The 22,284-nt window shown below is 39.2% G+C and overlaps 3 protein-coding genes and 4 long non-coding RNA genes across 10 annotated transcripts; 3 read left to right on the top strand and 4 right to left on the bottom strand.

The window, feature by feature from the left end:
- Window positions 1-133: 133 nt before the first annotated feature.
- LOC306976615 lies at window positions 134-721 on the bottom strand. The gene is made up of 4 exons (XR_013793776.1): window positions 660-721; window positions 415-441; window positions 299-328; window positions 134-215 (listed from the first exon to the last, which is right to left on the bottom strand). It is a non-coding gene; the product is annotated as an uncharacterized lncRNA (long non-coding RNA).
- A 968-nt stretch (window positions 722-1,689) lies between these two features.
- On the top strand, window positions 1,690-2,769 carry LOC306976614. Its single transcript, XR_013793775.1, has 5 exons — window positions 1,690-1,830; window positions 1,910-2,080; window positions 2,186-2,287; window positions 2,395-2,535; window positions 2,657-2,769. It is a non-coding gene; the product is annotated as an uncharacterized lncRNA (long non-coding RNA).
- Window positions 2,770-2,849: 80 nt separating this feature from the next.
- On the top strand, window positions 2,850-3,773 carry LOC306976610 (torsin-1A-interacting protein 2-like). The gene is made up of 2 exons (XM_079574605.1): window positions 2,850-2,896; window positions 3,002-3,773. Exon 2 carries the CDS (start codon window positions 3,014-3,016, stop codon window positions 3,755-3,757), a length of 744 nt encoding a protein of 247 aa, XP_079430731.1. The 5' UTR covers window positions 2,850-2,896; window positions 3,002-3,013; the 3' UTR covers window positions 3,758-3,773.
- Window positions 3,774-4,397: 624 nt separating this feature from the next.
- Window positions 4,398-5,454, bottom strand: LOC306976616. Its single transcript, XR_013793777.1, has 7 exons — window positions 5,409-5,454; window positions 5,246-5,332; window positions 5,086-5,177; window positions 4,946-5,004; window positions 4,727-4,870; window positions 4,604-4,629; window positions 4,398-4,515 (listed from the first exon to the last, which is right to left on the bottom strand). It is a non-coding gene; the product is annotated as an uncharacterized lncRNA (long non-coding RNA).
- A 673-nt stretch (window positions 5,455-6,127) lies between these two features.
- On the bottom strand, window positions 6,128-7,143 carry LOC306976617. Its single transcript, XR_013793778.1, has 4 exons — window positions 7,074-7,143; window positions 6,837-6,973; window positions 6,672-6,763; window positions 6,128-6,295 (listed from the first exon to the last, which is right to left on the bottom strand). It is a non-coding gene; the product is annotated as an uncharacterized lncRNA (long non-coding RNA).
- Window positions 7,144-8,659: 1,516 nt separating this feature from the next.
- LOC306976608 (chemokine XC receptor 1-like) lies at window positions 8,660-9,937 on the bottom strand. Its single transcript, XM_079574603.1, has 2 exons — window positions 9,864-9,937; window positions 8,660-9,781 (listed from the first exon to the last, which is right to left on the bottom strand). The coding sequence occupies exon 2, from the start codon at window positions 9,762-9,764 to the stop codon at window positions 8,745-8,747; it is 1,020 nt and encodes a 339-aa protein (XP_079430729.1). The 5' UTR covers window positions 9,765-9,781; window positions 9,864-9,937; the 3' UTR covers window positions 8,660-8,744.
- A 712-nt stretch (window positions 9,938-10,649) lies between these two features.
- On the top strand, window positions 10,650-22,172 carry fyco1a (FYVE and coiled-coil domain autophagy adaptor 1a). 4 transcript variants are annotated; one of them, XM_079574576.1, is made up of 18 exons: window positions 10,650-10,723; window positions 11,393-11,508; window positions 11,971-12,077; window positions 12,166-12,291; window positions 12,379-12,485; window positions 12,569-12,712; window positions 13,949-14,039; window positions 14,118-16,538; window positions 16,622-16,714; window positions 16,932-17,050; window positions 17,113-17,280; window positions 17,726-17,878; window positions 17,957-18,186; window positions 19,312-19,456; window positions 19,732-19,824; window positions 19,896-20,106; window positions 20,950-21,059; window positions 21,159-22,172. In XM_079574576.1, exons 2-18 carry the CDS (start codon window positions 11,448-11,450, stop codon window positions 21,232-21,234), a joined length of 4,455 nt encoding a protein of 1,484 aa, XP_079430702.1. In that variant the 5' UTR covers window positions 10,650-10,723; window positions 11,393-11,447; the 3' UTR covers window positions 21,235-22,172. The 4 variants fall into 4 exon arrangements, with proteins under 4 accessions (XP_079430702.1, XP_079430701.1, XP_079430703.1 ...); XM_079574575.1 differs by having other exon boundaries at window positions 10,651-10,735; XM_079574577.1 differs by having other exon boundaries at window positions 10,683-10,723; window positions 11,396-11,508.
- Window positions 22,173-22,284: the final 112 nt, after the last annotated feature.

The raw sequence follows: 22,284 nt of genomic DNA, 5'->3' as shown, positions 1-22,284 counted from the left end.
GCAACATTTTCTGCAGGCTCTAGACGCTCATCTGTTCATATGGTAAAAACAGATACATAAAGTAAGTGTACTGTGCACTTACTGTGAAAATTTTAAATGCTGTGGTAAGTTTTCTCAAAGAAAAGTAATTAGTTGGTTACTGGTTTTAGCGGTCTCTTCAGGACTGACAGCTGGCTTGACTCCAGCTTTCTCATTGGATGGGACTGATGCTCCATCTGGTTTATCAACATCAAACTGATTGTTAACATACAGCAATTATTATAAATAACATAAGCTGACTCAACGTATTTTTCCACACCTCTTGATGGCTCCTCTTGTTGAGAATCCCCTAACAAAAACATGCCCAAAAAAGTTATTTGTACTGTACGTTACATAAATGTTCTGCTTATTACAATTATAACCTCTTTATATTACCTTTGTTATCAGGAGCAGCATTTGTGTCTGTTATTAATTAGAAAACAAACATAAGGGAATATATTAGTTCAAAGCAGATATCTTCTTGAAAACCTTTGCCGCAGACTTTGAACCTAGATCACCTGCATGAATGTCCCGTGTTTGGACTTCCGTCACATCTATATTTGAGTAAATAAAAAAATGACAACATAGTATGACCAAGCTGTCTTGTGTCACGGACTTATGTATGTCTGAAGTTTACATACCTTTATCCTGCTGGTGTGCTTCTGTCTCTTTATCACCCATTTCTTGTTACAGTCTTTGATTCTGTGTCATAGCTGTGGAGGAGAGATTATACTCAGTTCTCCTCATAAAGTCTCAAGTTCATAGTCCAAGCTGAGTTGCACATTTGACACAGCTAACGTCACGCACTATAAATACACATACGCATATATAACGTTATATACTAAAACATGACTAATATTTTAAATGACTTGTCAAGTACGCCCAAGGTGTGCTGCTATGTGGTAGAACGGGATGTGCAAAAAATACAACAAGGTTAGGTTCCTGCACCATTAATGATTCATTGCCTGATTGATTTGTGAAAATACTGAAAGTCAACGAGCTAATAGAAATGAACAATTTGATGTCCAAAATGTTTATTACCTCAACGATAACAAACAACAAGCTAGCTGGTTTCGTTAACGTATAAGAAAAATAAAAAAGCAACGACGATAGCATGCTAATAGTTTAGAAACACCGTATTATGATGCTTAAGTTTGATGAATAATTGTAGCAAACTCGAAAGCACTTACTTTTATGCCCTTAGGAAGGATACACAGAGCACTACACAGAGCGCGAGCGAGCCACTTCCGCAGAGCCGACGACTGCCCGGAACCATCGCACTTCCTTGTTTCTATCGGGACAACAAAAGCTGTAGAGCCCTTTTCCGGTTAGCGACGTCAAAATACTTCCCCAAAAAAGTAATGCGCGGGGAAGAAGACATTTATTATATGTGCGAACGTTATGTTTTGTGATAGTTGGTAAGGGGTTTTAAAGTATCAAGTTGGTTTTATGATGGACTCCGAAGATTCCGAGGCGGCCCCTTTACGTCAACTGAGACGTTCAACACGGCAGTCACTGTCAGTTAGGGATCAAGGTAACATGTCACTTCGACAGTTTGGTGTGGATGTTTTTTTTTTTTTTTTAACTGTAGCTCCACTTCTTCTTATCCGAATTGTCATCCTAGTGATAGAGTTTGCTGTAGTTAACGTGTATACTTGCTTTGATACTGATAATACTGTCGCTCATTGTTACTAGCGGTGAACCACGGTCCAACACCTAGAGGTCCACTAAAGAGAGGCAACAAGCGCTCAAGACCCCAACCTGAAGTCCCAGCTGTAAATGGAACTAACGACAAAGGCTCAGATGACGATGGTTGGCTAGTTTTAACTTACAATTTATTGTCTTGTATCCATCAAATAATTTTACTAACTCTGACACCTTTCAAATATAGAAGCCGATACAAAGAAAAGTTGCCTTCAGACAGGAGATTTTCAGGCTGGAGGAGCTGCGCAAGGCCCTCCAAAAAATGATACCGAACCCATGGAAACACATGATGAGAGTGGAGGACGTGAAGATACAAATGTTCAAATTCAATCTTTACAACAACCAAACTATCCTCCAGGTAAGAGACCAGATACTGTTTCAACGAAGCTTGTACTTATTAGTCTGTAATCTTAAACTGTAAACATGGATTTGTTGAAAATGTCCATTGTAAGTTTTGCCTTAGTTCCAGGTCCTTTGGGAGATGTCCATTTGAAGCCATGTGAAGTGCTTGTTCCGCGTTGCAATCTGAGTCATCTTGAAAGTGAAAGTGGCACTAAAACTCGAGGTGATTATATTAAACATTTCATATTCATTTATAATAAATAATGGTGTTATTTTATTTTTATATTTGTGTTTTATATGTTTTTATTGCATACTTTTATGTTTTTGAAGTGGAAAAACCAAAGAAAAAAGATGCATCTCCATCAAAGCACACCGCACCAACTATACCCTCCAAAAGAGCATATGGCACACACCACACAACAGTCACGAGCATGGCTGATTACAAGAGAAAGATGGAGTCCAATATCCCAGGTAATGCTAAAGAATGATGATATAGTATGCGACTATGCGTAGTATATTATACAGTATGGTTTGTTATTAGGAACATTTCTCATGTAATAACATTGCATGTGAATGTCTTATTTTACTCCAGAAATACCAAAAGTGAACCACTATGTCCCAAGAAATTATCCCAAATCTGTGGCAACGACGGGAACAAGACGCCGCACAACTGATGCCTCAACACACAAAGCTGGTGTGGTGGAAGGTAAGTAGGCTTATAAACAATGATAACTTCTGGGAATGGTTTCATCACCTAAAAAATGCATTGTTTGTAACACAGAAACAAAGAAAACTCCTGTTTCCCGCCAGAACGCTGGAGCTTCATCGAAAGGTACATTCATCTTTTTTCAAAATAACTTTTAATCACATCCAAATAACACTAATTTACTAATTTGTTGTTTACCTTATTTCAGGTTTCTTATGGTATTTCTTGCAGCTGGTCCTTTTGATGCTGTTGTGTGCAGGACTTCTCCTGGCTTCCAAACACCTTCCCACTCTCCAGAGGACTAACGATGGTAGTACACATTCATCCAGGTCTGCAAACTCAGGACTGTTTGTTGAAGAGTTGTCTCGTGTGGCGATGCGCTTCCCCAGTCAACGTCCAGAGCTGTGGAAGAGAAGCCGAATCCACCTTCAAAAGCACCTGGACCATCCCCACCCCACTGAACCAGTCAGCATGATCTTGACTGCTGGTGTGAGAGCCCAAAAGACGCTGCAGTGTCTGGCGCACAATATAGCCTCGGCCTTCTCCTCTGCCCTCAACACATCTGTTGTTGTCATAGACGGAGCCAGCCAAGCAAACCTGGACAGTGACCAGGTCAAGATGGACATTGACAACCAACTGAAGGCAGCATTTGAAGGTGACAAACTTGCATCTGTGGTTCAGCGCTTTGAGGAGCTTCCTCCCGGTTCATCACTTATCTTCTATCGCTACTGTGACCACGAGACAGCCGCGTACAAACGGGCCTTCATACTGTTCACTGTGTTGCTCTCTGAGGAGGACTTAAGCACTCAACAAAGTCTTAAGGAAGTAGAGGAGTTGGTACGGGATCATGTAGAAAAGAGGTTTGTGGGCAGTGAAACTGCATTCAATAAAATGGATGCAGACAAGTTTAGTGGACTGTGGAGTCGAATTGCACATCTGATCTTGCCGGTAGCATATGAAGATAATATAGAGCTGAAGGGATGCTAATCAGAATCAAATCTCAAATTCAAGAAATGTTTCATAGTATCATAGATATAACAAGTTCTTTTTTATATATATAAATAAATGGACAAAGCACACATGCATTCAGATCATTAAATGAACATTCCTGTTCCATGTGCCGTATATTCTTCCTTGGTTGGCTGTATGGAGCATTGTTTTTCATCTAATGACATGTACTGCTTTGAAATCTTATTGTTTAACTTCTGAATTCATTTCCAATCGACTGACTGCTTTTCTGATAAGTTGTATTTGCACTATGCAGTATTGTGTTGTTGTTGTTGTTGTTGTTTTAGATTACCAGGTTTTAAACTTATTTGATCATTTGCTGGCTGCTTGAAACATTAACAATATTCCTATTATTTTCTATAAAAAAATTCTGTGAAGACTTGTTGATCATACAAAGCTTGTTTTTTGTGTGTGTAAAAAAAAAACTGAAAAAAACTGAACTTGCCTTAACATGTAAATATGTAAATACTAATACAATATTATGTATATAGTTGAGAAATCACACTGAAATTGCTTTTTGGTATTTGCTGTCTGTTTATTCTGTTTCTTCAACAATTTTAAATAAATAATATTTTGGTATCTGCTATGATTTATATATTTACAGCTTGTGCATAAGTTCAAAACTTTAAAAAAAAAAGTGAATACAGTATATGCTAACACTGGCATATTCCAATGATTATAGCAACACAAAAAGCAATATTTAGGAATGAGGTTATGATCACAGCAGCCACAGACATCTGGAAAAGAAAAAACAAGCCGTCATGACCGCCTTTAATCCACACACAAGCCAAATAAATGCTGGATTCAATGTCTGAATTCACATACTTTAGATTCTTGCATCCGCTCAATCCCTGGAAAGGTGAGAACCGCTACATTAATTAATTATCTCCAAAAATTAAATGATTTAGTGTTTTGTGTTGTTTTGTTTACTTTGCCTTTTTTAATCACCTTTTTTGTTTCCGGAGCCAGTAAATTTCAAAATCTTCACTATGATGATGTATGCTATTTGCAGGAAAATCCATAGAGTGAAGGCTATCAACACTTTCAGCAGCCAGCCCTGGCAATGTTTGGTAGCGCAGTAAATAAAGGCAACTGGCAGGAATAAAGAGAAACCAAGTTAAATCTGTTCTCATCAGTAAAGCAACTACTGAAGATGTGCATTCTTACTTGCAAAGGCTTTTTGGATGAGGAATAAAACTTTCATAACATTATCATATCGGGTCCACCTATTGAAAGTATATACTGTAAATAAATGATCAAACAATAGAACAACACTTGTGACCAACATGAAGAAAAGGTGACATTACAATTCATGACTGCGTCCAATATCTATAAAGGCAAGAACCAGGGTTACTATGCCAGTCACAGACATCACAATTCCCAGAGCGAGGAGTTCCAGCTGAAATATGGAACATTTGATTCAGTTTTTTGTTGAGTCAGCATTAAATATCAAATAGTTTCACTTACATTAATGGGCTCATCAAAAATCCCCAGCACAATCAATGCAGAGAGGATCAGTGCAAAACACAAAATGCTGCCAACTCTTCTTACCCACTATGATTCAATTGTGTTAAAACAATGTATTTATTACATGTGAACATTGAAGTAATAGGTAACAGTCGGCCTTTACCTTTCTAATAATGTGATTTTTTGCATTTTGGGGGTGACAAAAAGGAATTAATGTTACTGGAGCTGCCTAAGTGGGGGAAAAAAGTCATTACATTTTATTACTTTTATCAATAGACTGCGGATTTGAAAGCAGAGTAGCAATGCTTACCACAATAACACTAAATGTGACTCCAGGGACATACTGTTTCCAACACACAAAAAGAAAACACACAAATATGATTTCAACATATAAAAAACATGATGCAGATACAACAAAAGTAAATTGTCAAACTTCTCTTTTTCTGCCTCTCGACGTTCTAAATGCCTTTAAACAATACGTGTATCTGTATTGTCCATTTAATGGTTGTAATCACTCGACTTTCAGGACATTTTAGGTGAAATTCCTCCAAACACTCATTATACTCTAATATGGGTTTGTCTCATTACAGTGTATGACTAACTGGGTGTCGCCACAACCCAAATGACCTCCGATGTTTCAGATAACGAGACAATACTACAAAACACAAAATGCATTTGACTTGATATCTGTCCTTACCCCGTCAATATACCTGAAGTGCTGCTTTGTGGTGCTGCTGACAGAGGCTGTAATTGTGGCTTTGGAAACATAAATACAATTAGATATCTAGCATTGTTTATAGGTTATGATATAGAATTGATGATATATACATACTTGTGGAGATACTTGTCGCACTGTGTTTTGTTGTACTTAGTTTGGTTGTGGGCGTCACACTCACTGTAGTATCTGGAGGTTCTGTAGTACTTTCTGTTGTACTCGGCGTCGTGGCCAGTGTAGTAGGAGTTGTAGTAGCTGGTGTGGTACTTGGTTTGAGTGAAATGGGGAAATCGACAGGATTCCAAAATGTCCTAAACTGCTGGACAACTGTGGCCCTAGAAACATGATGACAAATATACTATTATTAATTGCCTTGTATAAACTTCAGGACACTTTCAATAAGAGACAGGCAAAGTGAACCAAATTTTCACTCAATAAGAGCAATGATACTTTTGAATAATTTTTCGTGAATCAAATAATGACACCCTTGGTAAAAATTTGACTTGAGTAAAGAGTAAGTAGCGCAGGTCTCGTTTATTTTTTAGTAGTGATGCAATTCATTAAACAAACAATGGGTAAAATCTAGATATATCTAATAAAAACCCTACTTCGAGGCCTACTGCAAGTAGTGGTATAGTAATACTCCTCTGAAGTGCTATCACAAGTATCTAGGTGTAGCTGAGTGCTCTTCACCTCTGCTTTTATACTGACCTGAAAATGACGTCCAGATCTTCAGTTTCAGACGTCCAGCTGACTCTAACCTCCTTTTTGTCATTATTAGTTTTTTGACTGACAGCTGAGTCCTGTAACAAGGTCACACAGGGAAGTACTTTCTCCAAATTAATTAAAAACAAACACTTTAATCAATGTACTTACCAATAAACCATTACAATTTAAAAGCCGGGTTCTTTCTGGTTCTAGGATGAGAAATTTACCAACAATGCTATCCGTGTGTTTATGCCGAGCCTCCAGCATAAAGCCTTTAAATGTTGCATCTTTGCCTCTCAGTGTCACTACACAATGGTAAAAGTATTTTTTTTTTTTAATGTATTACCAAATATGAGTTACCAAATATTGCAAAGAGTATTTGTTTATTTTTTACTGTTTTGGTACCTGTGATTAAATTGGGACCAGTGATGACAGGCTCAACCTCAAATGGCATGGGATCAGTTTGGGGGGGAAACATTACCCCTCTAGATTCATGATGAACAAGCATTGAATCACATGACCCTGTGAGATCACCATCGGCAAAACCTTTAACTTTGTAGGCCATGGTAAGAAAATGCAAAGTCCACAACAGATTGGTCAAAATGTTCATCTAAAACAAAAGCAGATTTGGTCAAATAATTACAAATATCCGAAACATAACACAGTATATCTGCATAACATATCTCTCACCTCAAACAAAAGGGTCACTCCTGGATTCTCAACAAAATCCGAAACAGAACAAAGAACAATACCTCAGATGTCTCCTCGTGGAAATTGGCCGCCCTCTCAAGGCAGTCTGTGAGATTTTCAAGTGTCTGTGCTCTAAACAACATAAACGGAAGGATCGAACAAGGAAGTGGATTATAAAACCAAGGCTCGCCCCTTTGTTCTGTTTAATTTATAACTAGCTACATACTTCAGAGGCTCTTTGATAAGGGTTAGAAAATCAGCTGTACTCTTTGTGCTGACCCTGAATACTATGGCCTCATTCCCCATTATCCTAAAGCAAACTGGCATCTTACCACACTATTCTTTAAAATTATTCCAAAAAATTATATGTAAATGTACTATTCATGACTGACCTTTTGGATTCTTGACTTTTTTCAAGAACATAAATCCACTGCCCGGCATTTAGAGCCCTTTAGGTTTCAAGTATTTTCCATAGTTGACACTTATCACTGTTAATAGGTTTACCAATACAATTACACAAAACCTGCTAACAGCTCATTTATTCTTGTTATAAAACATAGTGAAAACAATTATCAAGAAAAAAATATGTATACAACTTGTCACAAATATACCAGAAACAATATATAAAATGATTGAATGCTTCTAATTATGAGCTACAGTTGTGCTCAAAAGTTTACATACTCTGGCACAATTTTAGATTATTTTTTTTAACAATTCCTCAAAGAATATGAACAATAACACAAAAAGGTTTGTTTTCACTCATAGTTAGTGGTTGTGTGAAGTCATTTGTGTTGATTTTTACATTATAATTTTGAATTTTTTTTTTTTATGTATTTATTTTTAATAAATCTTATAGTTTTAAAGCTTTTATAGCTTATTTTTTATCTAAATTCTGTGTTTTGTTGTACCAAGAAAAATTAATGAAAAATGACAACGAAAAAAGAAAGTAGCAAAATGACTCGTTTACATACCCCAGTTTTTAACACTGTGTATTGTGTATTCCGGGGCTGTCGTGCATGAACAGCATGTTTGAGCTCTCCCCACAGTGGTTCATTGACATTGAGGTCAGGAGACTGAGATGGCACTAACGGGACCTTCACTTTGGTCTGCTGGAGCCACTAGCATCAGCGAAACACCTCCATATTTCACAGTAGGTATGGTGCACTTCATTTTAAAAGTTTTTTTTTCCATTTTGGTGGTTTCTTTTGGCTTTACACAACAACTATGAGTGAAAAAAAAAAGAAATTGTGTTCATATTCTTTGAAAAATAGACACAACAAAAAATCTAAAATTCTGCCAGGGTACGTACACTTTTGAGCACAACTTTACATGTGTTCTGCTGAAATGTCAGAGACTGTCCAATGGTCATTGACAATTGTACAGTCACTAATACATTGATCCTTGAGAGTTTGGATTCTGCACTTGCCCTGGCTGCTCCTCCACAATTTTACGAGCACAAAACAGACACAACAAAGATCTCAAATGCCTCCTAAACTTCACTCCGACAAACGCATAGAACACAGGGTTCAAGCAACAGTGGGAGAAGGCAAGGAGGCGAGAAATACAAAAGGCATACTCCAAATAAATTGCTGGGAGGCATTCGTGGAAAGGCGGGACTAAGAGATCTTCTAAAATTTTCAAGAATATGACTACATTGTACGGGATCCATCCAAAAAAGAACACAGCAACAATGGAGAAAACTAACTTCACTGCTCTGCTCTTTGTCCTATGCTGGGTCTGTTTTACCTTGGATATTATCTGAATGTAACAAAAGGCCACCACAGCAAAGGCAACCATGAAGAACATGTTTTGCTGTAACGTTGCCACGGTCTGCCACACATGTGTTTCATAAGTGCAGCTCTTTGAAGCCTCTTCTCCATCAGGACTATCGATGATGGTAGAGTGCAGAAGAGAAGGCAAAGCGGCCAAAACGCTCAGCATCCACATACAGACAGATACCCATGTCCCAGTGTGACTCTTTCTGCTGCTCAAGTCGCTGAAATTCTGCACCACAACGATGTATCTATAGATCGACATCACAGTCAGGGAGAGGATGCTGCTGTAAAATCCAATGTAGAAGACAAAGGACACGATTTTGCAGACCGGCTCTGAAAACTGCCACCCGTGTACGTGGTAGAAGGCCCAGAACGGCAGGCCGGTGGTGAAGACAAGGTCAGAGATGGCCAGGTTGAGGATAAAAATATTTGTGAGAGACTTGACATTTTCGTACACAGCCAAGATGACGAGGACTAGGATGTTTCCAGCCAGGCTCAGGGTTATGACAAGTGCAAAGAAAGCTGGGATGGCAAAGGATTCAAAGTGAACCACCTCATACACCTCACACACTTCAGGCACCTGGTCATATGAGGTGTCGTTCATTTCAGCCGTTGTCACAAAGATGCTCATTTTTCCAAATTAGGAATCTGGATATCAGTTCAGTAAAAGCACACATTAGTAGATAAATGCATCCAAAGTGCATCCAAAACTGGTTTGTTCGTAACTCACCTGTTACTCAATGAGATGGCTGTTGCTTGTGTCCAAACATAAATAGAATGGCTTAAACCTGAGAGAGGTTTCTGTTCCCTGTCTCAGCTAAACCATTAACCAAGGGCGTAACGTTTGGTAAAATATTTTGGACCACCCCCCAATACAAGGACCACCCCCCAATCGAAAGTCAATTAGCAATTAGTTACATTAGCTAGGTTGAATATTGGGGGGTAACCCCCTGTGCAACCCATTTTATACCTATGCGTGTACCATGAAACATGTTCGGCTGTCATAGTATACATTTATTTATTGACAGCTAGCTTCCACAGCACTACACTCCCTCTATGTTAACATTTTGATCTCCAATATTATTTATATTATATGCCTATTGTTTAACTACACATTTATTCACAGAATAATTCTTGCTCTCAAGCAGGAACACTTGTCTAACTAAGTCAAATGGAAAAAGAGAAGTAAATAGGTTGTGAGATTAGGCCTATTTCTCAGAAGTGTAAACCACAGAATATGACATCTGGGTTATTTTATTTAAGAGTAACAATAAAGTGTGTTTTCCTTGTTTCCCTTCTCGTTTTTGTCAAACCTGCAAAAATAAATCTCATATTGTTTTTGCTCTATGCCAAAAAGGATAAAGACCACATAACCTCAGTAGAAATAAATGTATGTCACTGGTCACATGACACCAGTGTTTACGCCACTATTCAACCAAACTATCAAGTTCCTAAGTCCCGCCCACAAACCTATTTTTCATTGGCTCATGATTACTTTCTCGCTCTCTGATAGGACAATGTGGTAGAAGCAGACCAACAAGTTTTTGTGCTATCTAATGTCTTGGATTGTTATGGATTTACCCTTAACAAGTATGTCAGCAGGTTTGTTTTCTCCTTTTATTGTTATTGTGTAACATATAGCGCACGCTTTTGAGTGCAAAAACTGCTACTCTTGATCGGCACTGAAGGCGCTTACCGCGACAACATTGTTGTTTAAGCCATAAACTCGTAAATAATGTCAGAGTCTAAATGCACAGAAGTGAAAGTCAACTATTTCCTTGTCATTGCTTACATTTAAGAGGATGCTGTTCATATTTGAAGTTGAAGTACGTCAATAGCTTGACATTAAATTCATTCGGGAGAAGCTCATCTGTACTTGAAACCAAAACCAAGGGTCCGGGAGTTTTTTCCCCAACTTCCTGAAAACATATTTCACTATGTTGTTTAGTAAACTAAATTGTTGTGAAGGTGAAACGTATTCTTTTTTAAATATCCAAGCTGACACTGTATGTTTCTTGCTGTATAGGCTACTGGACACTTTTATGTATTATAGAACAAACTTCATTTTATATGTTTGTTCTATTTATTTGATTATTTATTTAATTCGAAATTCTTATGCTTTCTATTATCAAAACTGTGCAACACTTTGGAAACTTTGTTAAAATGTGCTTTATAAGAAGTGGATTTGAAAATGCCCCATCACCATGAAGCTCTACTAAAGTGTTCTGTATTCTGAATGATTTTGTTCTTCTGATTCAGTAGACTGGTTGTGACTCTTTGACCCTCGGCGGCCAGAGGAGACAGCGGTGGGGCCATGGCGTTGGGGGCTACGGCTGGAGAGAGCCAACTCCAGAGGATTATCAGAGATCTGCACGGTACGCTAACATTATGGCTGCTGGGCTTTGCATGTGAATAGAAATGACGACAGCGTTGGGACGGCTGGCTGTCAATGCCACAATGACCACGATGAGCAGTGTAGTGAAGTGACCAGTGTTGAGCTGTCATGAAGTCTGCGCAATAGACAAAACATGCTGTAGGACAAGAATCATGCAAAAAGAGAGGAAGATTTCACTGAGAGCTCACCCGTCACAGGTGTCCTTCCAGTTTTTACGATGGATACGAGGCAAGTGTGAGTTTTTATGGGCCAGCTGCATTGTAAAAGGAATGTGATGTGCTGTTTGCCATTTTGAGTCCAGCGTGTGAAATTAGTCAATGATTTTTCAATGATATGATTTAATCCATTGTGTGTGTCATGATGTTCTTCTGTCATGTGCTTCATTTGACACTGTTGACGCTGCATAAGGGCTTTTCGGTCACTGTGTTCCTTTGTTTTTCAGAGTCTGTTGCAGAATTAGCCAAGGAGTACCGGGAAAGTGGAGAGCCCATCACAGATGACAGCACCAACCTGCACAAGTTCTCGTACAAACTGGAATACCTCTTACAGGTAGATTCAACTTATATTTGTGTAGATGATTGGGCTTAAAAGCAATGAATGGTTTAAGTTGAGTCTGGAAATCCTGCTGTGTTTTTAGTTTGGTCAAAAGGAGAAAACCACACTCCTTGGCACAAAGAAAGATTATTGGGAATACTTTGTCGACTGCCTGGCCAAGATTAAAGGAGCAAATGATGGGATCCGCTTTGTCAAATCCATCAGTGAGGTAGGACACATATCCGATAGTTTGTCATTCTCACTACAGTATTTAGTTTGATAATTATGAACAACAATGTACCTTTTAATTTAACAGCTAAAAACATCTCTGGGAAAAGGACGTGCCTTTATTCGTTACTCTCTCGTACACCAGCGACTGGCAGACACTCTGCAACAGTGTTTAATGAACCAGAGAACGACGAGGTACTGATTATTAATATAGACTAATCTCACAGTACTCGTGAATATCTGTTTCAACCGACTCTACCTTTTCTTCCTCCTCTCAGTGACTGGTACTTCACACGGAGCCCCTTCTTGAAGTCTCATCTCAGCGTCGACATCATCAATCATCTGTATGAGCTCAATGATGTGCAGTTTGACGTGGCATCCAGAGGTCATGACCTTGATGCCGCCTGGCCCACATTTACCAGGTAAATACTTTCAGCCCACAGATTTATAATGGAGCTATATAAGCTTATGAAGGAGCTATACCTGATTAATTTCAAATTGCTATATCAAGTCGCTCATTTCAAACTTTCCTAATGCATTTACAACATCAAAATTCATCACAGGGACTGAGTTTAAACCAGGTTTCACAACTTTCAGGGAGGAAAACTGTCACTTCACTGTAAAATATGCCTACTGGCCTGACATTTTATGACTGTTTAAAAGATTTAAAACAGTATTTTTTGGAATGTCTGCTTTTACCATATAAAGGACAAAACAAATTTTATTCCAATAACAGAAAATGTAAAAATCAAGGATTGCTTCTTTTAATTTATTCCTTTTCCTTCCATTTCCTTTCATCTTGCATTTGTATCATTTGTCTGAGGTGAAACCAAGAAACTTCCTTTAACTACAAAAGGGCACTTTCCAAGTTTTTCTTACTTTTTTCCCAAATTTCCCAAAATGTATCCTTAAACTTTCCCTTTTTTTTTTTTCATTTTTACCCCAATTCTCCCATTAAAGGGGCTAGATGCAAGTTAGTCATTTTATGCTCACTACTGCCACCTCAGGTCATATGTGTAACTGCACCTTCTATATTAAGCTCGTGCATGACAATTCGGACCGAATTAACACGTTTTGGAGTGACAGTGCAGGATTTTAGAGGCAGTTGTGCAGGTCTGAGCTCATTCTACACATTAGGACATGGCTGGAACATGTAGGGGGAGGAAAATACTTAGTTTTAACAACTTCCCTTTAAAAAAAGAAGATTCACAATTTTTCTTTTTTTACTTTTTTTTTGCCCAATTTAGCCCATATAAATTTTATTTTTCCACTGGTTTCCAATTGTCTCATGTAAAGTGCTTTGTGACCATGTCTGTGAAAGGCGCTATAAATAAAGCTCTTTTTCTTTTTTTTTTTTCTTTTTTTATTTGTCTTTCACTTGATTACATTTTGATAACTTGAACTTGAATAAAAAGATCTTATATTTCTTTTTCGTTACCTGCTCTCGATACTTACATTTTTTTGACACCAGTTATACCTAAGCCTATTTTCTCTCAATACCATACTGGTATTGTTTAACAGTACCCTGCCCTGCTAGTGAGTAATGTAGCAACAAGGTAGAAGAGGAAAGCTATTTAAATATTTGCTAGGTAGTTAATATTTGAAGTTATCATGCATTGGAAAATAATTGATGCGATATCCTCCTTTTTGATCAACAGAAGGGCTTTGAACGCAAACTCCCCCAGCCATACATGGAAACCACCAAGTCGCAGCTCCAGCATTAACAGTTTGGCCAGCAACTACTCACAGGTTAATGATTTATTTTATTAATCCTAATTCACCATCAGTCGATCATTCACTTTATGTTTTTTTCTTCTTCTTATGTAGCAACCAGGCGATTTCTCCCCAAGTGTTGACTATGGTCATGGTTTACTCAACGATCTGAACGAGTCCCTGCCCCCATGCAGTGAAGACCCCAGCGCCATCGATGACCTCCGCCTCGAGCTGGACCAGTCGGAGCTTAAGCAGCGAGAGCTCTTGAGTAAAATCAACCAAATGGCAGAAGAGGAGGGTGATCTCAGAGGGGTGGTAGAAGACCTCCAGAGGCAACTAGACATGTCCCTGACTGCCCAAGAGCACCAGCAAGTCGAACTCAAAAGTGTCAAAGCTAGAGAGGAGACGCTATCCAGGGAAATGGAAGCACTCAGACACTCGGCGAAGGCCAGAGAGAGCGAACAACAGCAGCTTGAGGTGAAATTAGCCACTGCTGAGGCCAAGAACATAGAGCTGTTAGCCAAGTTAGATGGAGTTTTGGATGAGAAAGGTCACCAGGCAGCAAGCTACTTTGATTCTGCACAAAAGATACATGAGCTACTAGACAAGTTAAAAGAGGCAGAGAAAGGGAAGATGGACGCTGTGGTTGAGATGGAGGAGAAGAAGAGACTGAATGAAAGAATAGAAGAGGAGCTAAAGCTAAAGGCAGTTACTGTGAAGGATGGTGAAACAAAGCTAGCAGAGGTCACTACATCAAAGGCAAAATTGGAAGCGGAGTTGCATGAGCAAAAAACTGCATCGAGTAAGCTACAAGGTGCCCTGACACTGAACGAGAAGGAGACGAGTAATCTGCAGATGCAGCTCACAGATCTCCAGGAAACTGTAGAAAAACAGGAAAGTGAAATGAAGATGATGAAGATTAAATTTGAAAAAGAACTCAAAGAGGAACTTGAGAAAAAAGATACAGAGTTGATCACCAGCAACAATACGCTACAGCAGCTACAAACCAAGAATAAAATCCTGACCGCAGACAAGGAGAAGGTTGTTGCTATCCTTGCTGATACTGAAGTGAATCTCCGGGACCATGCGGTAAAGCTTGAAGAGTATAAAGTACAGTGTGGAAACCTAATGGAACTTAATGAGAAGTTGATGGGGACAGTGAAGAAAAGCGAAGAACGCACGAAGGAGATGATAGGAAACCGAGCCGAGCTGGAGGCCGAGTTAGCTGCTTTAAGAGCCTCCGAGAAACAGCTGCGAAGTCAACTGGACGACACCAAGATGACCGTGGACGAGAAGGAAAAGCGGCTACGCGAGGAGAACAGGCAGCTGGATGAAAGCCTCCAGCGTGCAAATATGTCCGCCAAGACGTCGGAGACCACAGCCAAACACTTAGAACAGGAGAACCAGGCACTCAGAGAAGAGCAAGAAACTGTAAAAGCCGCTCTCAGTCGCATGCAAGCGGATCTGAAAAGCGTGCACGGGCAGATTAGTGATTTGGAAAAGAACTTGGATGCTTCACGCAAGAATGAGCAGGTTTTACAAAATCAACTTCAAACCAAGGAGTTGCAATTGCAGGAGACGAAAAAGGAACTGGGCGAGCTAGTGCGAAATGTGAAAACCTTAGAGACAAATAAGAAAGAGCTAGAAAATGCTAAAGCCGCAGCAGAGGCTGCGATTGCTCGACAAACAGAGATGATTGAACATGTCACTTCTGAGAAACAGGTGATCGAAAAAGCACAATTTGAGAGAAACACAGTCCAAGCCAAAGAAAACCAGGAAGTGACTAGTCAACTGAATCTGGTCGAAGGACAGCTGGACGTGCGTATGAAGGAAGTATCCAGGTTGCAAGCAGAGATACTCGACCTCAGAGTCAAGGTGCAGAGAAATGAAGAAGAAAAACAAAAATCACACGCTCAAATGGAAATGGCAGAGGCCCAGAAAAACGAGCTGAGGACGCTGACGGAAAAACTTAAAGCACAAATCGAGGAGCTAAACCAGAAGCACGTAACAGAGCTGGTGGAGTGCAAAAACAAAGAGGAGGCTTTGATCAAGGAGCGGGACAAAGAAAGGGCTACCAGTGCTGAGTTGGCCTCGACACTCACCCCTGTTCGCGAAGAGGTTGCCGTGCTCAAAACCGAAAATGAGCGATTGATTTTAGAAAGCAGCGAGACGAGGGAAGGACTGCACCGGGTGAACACGGAGATGGCAGAGATGGGCATGACAATTTGCAAGCTCAGCGCTGAAAAGGAAGAAGCCGACGAGCACTGGGCGGCAGATGTGGTACGGATAGAGGAGTTTGAAAAGGAGGTTGAACGGTTTGGCGAGTGCATGGATGAACTACGAGAAGAGAACAGTAACCTAAAAGAGGAGCTGGCGCAGATGGAGCAGCTTCCCAGACAAATGAAGGAATTACAGGAGCAGTTGGAGAAAGCCAACAAACAAGTGCAAAGTCTGAAAAACTACAGCCGCGAGGAAGTGGAGGCAGTGAAGTTTCAGATGAGCTCAGAAAGTATGAATCACCAAGTGCAATTAAAGGTGAGACACATAGTTCGTCTGTGGCCTTTAGTTATTCTTCCCCTGCAATTACTGTAAGTCTGGTGGCTCTTCTGTTATCGCAGAGTTTAACAGAACAACTCGACAAAATGAGGATGCAGCTTGAGGAAGAGCAACAGAGCGTCTCGAGTTTACGGAAACAAGTCTCGGAATTAGAGGTTAGTTTTGCATCATTATAAGAAATAAAGTGAAGAAAGGGAATTTAGCGATGTGTTTGTATTTTGTTTGTTTCATTTACTATATATAGCCAACGTATCCTCCCTCTGCCAGTCCCAAGCCTTGATAATTACAGAAGGAAATTAGTAAAACATTATTGGAGTTGTAAACCTTCTGTAGATTCACAAGAAGTTTTTATTCTATTTATTTTCTCGATAGGGTTTGAATCAGCAATACCAGCAGCTGACCGGTGAGAAAGATGCTCACATCACTAAAACAGAAACCACTGTTCGGGACATTGAGACTGAGATTCAACAACTTAAACATGAAGCAAGCAGGTAAAGACAATTATAAGCTGTTTTCCAATGTAATCACCAACAAAGTTCTTGATTTCCTTTAGTACTAAAGATGCCCACGTGACTGCACAAGCTCTGTGTGATGAATTAAAGCACAAATTGGAGGCAGCAGAACTCGACAAGCAAAGCCAGGTATTGAAGATGTCCGCTGAGATTGACGACCTTAACCGAACGAAAACCATTCTGGAGGAGCGGCTTATTGAGTTAATTAGGTAAGGCTTTGTTTAAGAAACCTAAATGTCATGGTCCGCGTGGATAAGGAGTTCAGTATTAAATATGAATGAATTTTGAATGAATTTTGAACAACTTAATAAACATGCAAACAAACAAAGGGCTTTAGGAGTACATTTCCATATGTACGTACATTTGATTCATGAGTTTGAAAGATAAAACCACAAAGTTTGAATATCTACAGGACCACTACCTTTTTTATTGCTCCTAATAACAACAATATAAAGGCTCTAAAAGATGTGTTTCTATAATAGAGAAGGTTTTTAAGCCACTGATGTTTGCAGTGTATGTTTGAGAGTTGGTTGCGCATGTACTTGTTTCATCATGTTTTTCTTTAAGTCTGCTTGTAGTATTTTGGCTGTTGTAGACTGTGACTTAACTTCACTCTTAGAATGTCTAAAACCTACATAAAGATGTTGTTTATAGGGACAAAGACACTCTGTGGCAGAAGACAGATGCCCTGGAGTTTGAACAGAAGTTGCGGTCTGAGGAGCGCTGGTGGCTGATGGATAAAGAGGCCACTCACTGCCTCGGCTGCCAGGGACAGTTCACCTGGTGGCTGCGCAGACATCACTGCAGGTGGCTTTTAGATCAATGTGTTATATTGGGTATCGGTGATGACAATTTTGACCAAAAAAAAAATGTCCCTTTGTCTAGACTTTGTGGTCGCATCTTCTGCTATTACTGCAGCAACAACTTTGTCATGACAAAGCAGAGCGGGAAGAAAGAGCGCTGTTGTAAGGAATGTTACAACCAACACAGCGCAGTCGTGGAGAGGTTCACAGAGGCAGAGCTGAGTCCTTCAGAAACACAGGCGCCTGATGCTGGCCCGAAACCCCAGCCAAGTCCTGAGCCTACCCCATACAAACCCACTCCCAGAGTCACAGGTAAGAGCAGCAATTATTGGCTCTGGCTGTTACTGTTTTTAAAGGGATATTTCAGGATTTTTGACCTAGGGCCCCATTTCCTAGTTATCCAGGGTGTTGTTGATTTCTGGAGATGTATTTACTTTACTTCATAGTGCTAGGCTAGTGCATGTCTATGGTAACTAGTAGCCTCCCTTAAAAACAGTCTGAAACAAGCACAGTGCATCTGAGGCAAATCACTTATAACATCAGACTACACATATAAATGTCTGTGTTGACTGAATAATGTTTTAAATATAACCATTTTGCACATAAAAGAACTTATATTTCAGCAGCATAAGCTTCATGGTTGTAAGCTACGCAGCGGTGGAGTGATCTGCTCGGTTACCGGATCTACAGTAGTTTGTTTACCTGCTACCGGCATTACCACACGTGGAATTCACAAAGGAGCTTTCTACAAATTAGATATGGCAACATTTGGACAACTACCCGATTTTGGATAGGTTTTTAATGCAGGCAATAGTTACCATAGACATGCACTAGCCTAGCCCCACTAAACTCTTCAAATATAAGCACTGCATGAATATTTTTTATTTTATTTATTTTTAAATCCTGAAATCATCAACACTCTGGATAACTAGGCAATGAGGCCCTATGTAAAAAATCCTGAAATATCCCTTTAAGTCTGTTTCTTGTTTCACTGTGCAACAGGTCTGGCATTCTTTACTGATTGTTTTTTTTATATAAAAAAATTATGGTAACTTAATTCTGGAGGCATTAGGTATATTATAGCAAGTTCTATTACAAGAAATACCAAAACTACGCTGTACGTAGTAGTTAAAGGGACTAGATGCAAGGTGGTCTTACGTGTAACTGCAGTTTCTATATTAAGCTCGTGCATGACGGCACTTGGGACCTGAATTAACACCTTTTTGAGTGACAGTGCAGGATTTTAGTGGCAGTTGTGGTGAAAAGGTCTGGGCTCATTCTACACATTAGGACATTGCTGAAACATGTAAAGGGAGGAAAATACTTTTTTTACACTGTGTAGTCCCTGTAAAAAGTCAGCATGAAACAGAATAAAATGAAAATCAAAAACACTGTGAAACAACACAATGTCATTATGAATGCATTTATTCCCTTCAGTTTCAGACCCTGCCAACAAATCTGACGACGGAGTGTTCGACATTATCACAGAAGAGGAAGTGCACAGTGTTTACGACAGCGACGCTGCCTCTCAAACCACAGCAGGCTCGTTGGACGGAGAGCAGGCTCCCAGACTACTCAACATGTGAGTCTCGCTTCAATTAAATGAAAAAGCTGCACCCCTCGAACTGAACCCCATAAAGGTCAAGGACGTTTTTTCAAATCTCATCACAAACACTTTTCTCAGGTTTTTATTTAAATTACCAAACGTTTCACAATAAATGCATCTAATTTATTTATTTATTGTGTTGAATAACAGTGATTAGTTTATATCACATTGTTTTAACTTCATTTAGCGACTTTCATGCGTCTGTATTTCTTATCTATTATATTTTACATCATTCTAAATGTTTATTGCAGCAGCACAGGTGATGCGACCCCAGAGGATGCAGACGACCATGTTCCAACGGTTCAGGATTCAGAGATCAATCTACTCAAATCTGGAGAAGTCACGTACGTCTCACGACCTTACGAACCCTTAGTTTTAGTCCATATGTAGTAACTTCCTTTTGTTGTAATCACAGGATGGCTATTCCATTCAGCATTGAAGATATTTCACAATTTGGCGGTGGTTCAAGGGAGATCTTTATCAAATCCAGCAACTACAGTGTGATAACTCTTACTGTCTGTGACTGCGGACCGACCATCAGCTGGGTGTTTTCCTCTGAGCCGAAAAGCATTTCTTTTAGTGTGGTTCATCGAGAATCTAGCGACGCTCCCATAGAACAGTCAAAGGTATGGAAAGACATGTTTCAAATGTACATTACAATTGGACTACAATATAAGGAATCAAATTGCACTAAATGGAATAACATCAAAAGGCAAACAACAGTCTGGCATTAAGGCTGCTGCACATTTGGCTGAAACACTGGTTTGTTTTCAACGTTGTGGGTTTGAGTCCCAGCTCTGACAATTTGATGAATGTTTCTCCCCCGCATCCCCCCCTTTTCACCATGTGCTGACTTTTCGAAACACTTAAGTGTCCTATTGTCTAGCTCTGAGTCTGGTGAGGCTGGGCTTTCAAAACAAAAAAAGACCAGCATCCCATGACAGCAGGTCGGAGGCAAACGTTATGAACTCTTATGAAAGAGACAGATTTAACTCAGACATGCATGAATGAAACAGAACAAAACATTGGGTCTGTTTTTAATGCTGGAACAACATTACATGGCTGAAATTAATTTAGTAGCTACCGGCTATTCATTAATAGAGAAATTGAATAACCTCAAAAAACACTCAGAGTTTCTTTTTTTTACTATATAATCAAGGAAAAAGAACAATTGATTTTATCATTTTATGGTATTACCCATAACAATCGGCTGTTGCTGTGCAAGCTCACCCCCTGCTGAGACACCTCTATGTATTTTATAAACCTCAAACAGCAGGTGGCCAGAGCTTTACTTTTACTTTGAGTTTTATAATGTCACAGCTGTAAATGTTTTATCTTACACATTCTGCCTCTGTTTCCTGTTATTCATTAAATATCTTTACATCAGCTGAGTGAACATAAAAATAATTGCTGTGTATTTTATATAACTGTACCTTTTCACGCAGCGGTTGTTTCTGTTCTCCTTTCAGGTCCTGATTCCTCTCACTCGCTGTAATTCCCACAAAGAGACAGTTCAGGGGCAACTGAAAGTGCGACAGCCCGGTCTTTACACCCTCATCTTTGACAACTCCTTTTCTCGGTATGACAGTTTACATTCAGCTTTTAATTCACGGATGGTTAATTTTTTCTGTTGATATTTAATCACAAATATTGCATTTAATCAAAAATGTCTCAACAGGTTTATTTCTAAAAAGGTTTTTTATCATCTGACCATGGAGCAGCCCATAGTTTATGACGGAAGTGACTTTCCCTGAAGCTGCAGACGTGTCCTCTCTCAGGGCATTATGCACTTTATGAGAAATCTCAGGAGAAGTCTTTTTTTAATATCTTTAAACTGATTTTATCAATTGGTTTTGTTTTATGTTTGACCCTTCGCTTTTTATTGGGGGAATCTGGACTCATATGATTTGTATTTGCAAAAAAAAACAAAAAAAAGGTGTAAAAATGTATGCATGGTTTTCGAAGCCTGTCAGACAGGGACGTGATTTTATTTATTTTACCCTTTGATATTGAAGTATAAAATATAAAGTGGTCAGTTCAAAACTAGAATGTTTTAATTTAGCGAAAGTTTAAAACAGCATTTTAAGCACAACTCCTATTTATTAGAACAATGGAGAATGGGCTGTCAAAGTAATTGCACAGTGCGGAGTTCTGCCTCCGTCATGCAGAGAAAAGTGTCTCTGCCACAGTTTATGGATTCACTTTCTGCTGAAGTGCCTTTTGTATCACCAGGGATTGAACATTTTCTGTATTTTTGTTTATTATCAATAGATCATCTACTTTTACAGTCATCTGTGTATAATTTAACTGTCGGCATTTGAAGTACTTTGTATCCATAGTTTTGATAATACATTGAATAGATGTCAACATTCTCTTGAATGGAAAATGTAACACTCGCTTAAAGGACAAGGTGATTTCACTGATGAATACACACGATTGAGATGGATTTTGACTTTCTGTAGTTTTGGTTATTGTACAAGTGTTTTTGATGTATTTGAACGCTGTTTACATACATTTTCTGTAGCATGATTGCACAGCAATAAGACTCTATTCCTACACTACTCAATGAAGGGCTCACCAACATGCTGGTTTTTCTACACTTTGATATTCTGCCTTGAATGATTCATTTGTAGCCACGGAAATATATTGAACATTTGCATTTTTAGAAAACAATTGCTCTAAAAAGTGGGCTGTTCTTCTATGTTTCCTACACAAATAAAGCCTTTTTCATAAGTCAGTTTACTTTTGGTGTTGGTGTGAGACAAATCCACTCAAACACTCACGTTGTTCAATGGCATTTGTGG

This window comes from Gobius niger (genome assembly GCF_951799975.1).
Source record: "Gobius niger genome assembly, chromosome: 17".
NCBI lineage: Eukaryota > Metazoa > Chordata > Actinopteri > Gobiiformes > Gobiidae > Gobius > Gobius niger.
The sequence above is the reverse complement of the archived record's forward strand: the minus strand, read 5'-3'. Positions and strand labels throughout refer to the sequence as shown.

Coding starts and splice junctions, on each gene's coding strand:
- LOC306976610 (XM_079574605.1), top strand. CDS start 3,014: ATGCTGTTGTGTGCAGGACTTCTCCTGGCTTCCAAACACCTTCCCACT.
- LOC306976608 (XM_079574603.1), bottom strand. CDS start 9,764: ATGAGCATCTTTGTGACAACGGCTGAAATGAACGACACCTCATATGAC.
- fyco1a (XM_079574576.1), top strand. CDS start 11,448: ATGGCGTTGGGGGCTACGGCTGGAGAGAGCCAACTCCAGAGGATTATC. Junction 12,486..12,568: donor ATGAACCAGAGAACGACGAG/GTACTGATTATT, acceptor TCCTCCTCTCAG/TGACTGGTACTTCACACGGA. Junction 21,060..21,158: donor TTTGACAACTCCTTTTCTCG/GTATGACAGTTT, acceptor ATGTCTCAACAG/GTTTATTTCTAAAAAGGTTT.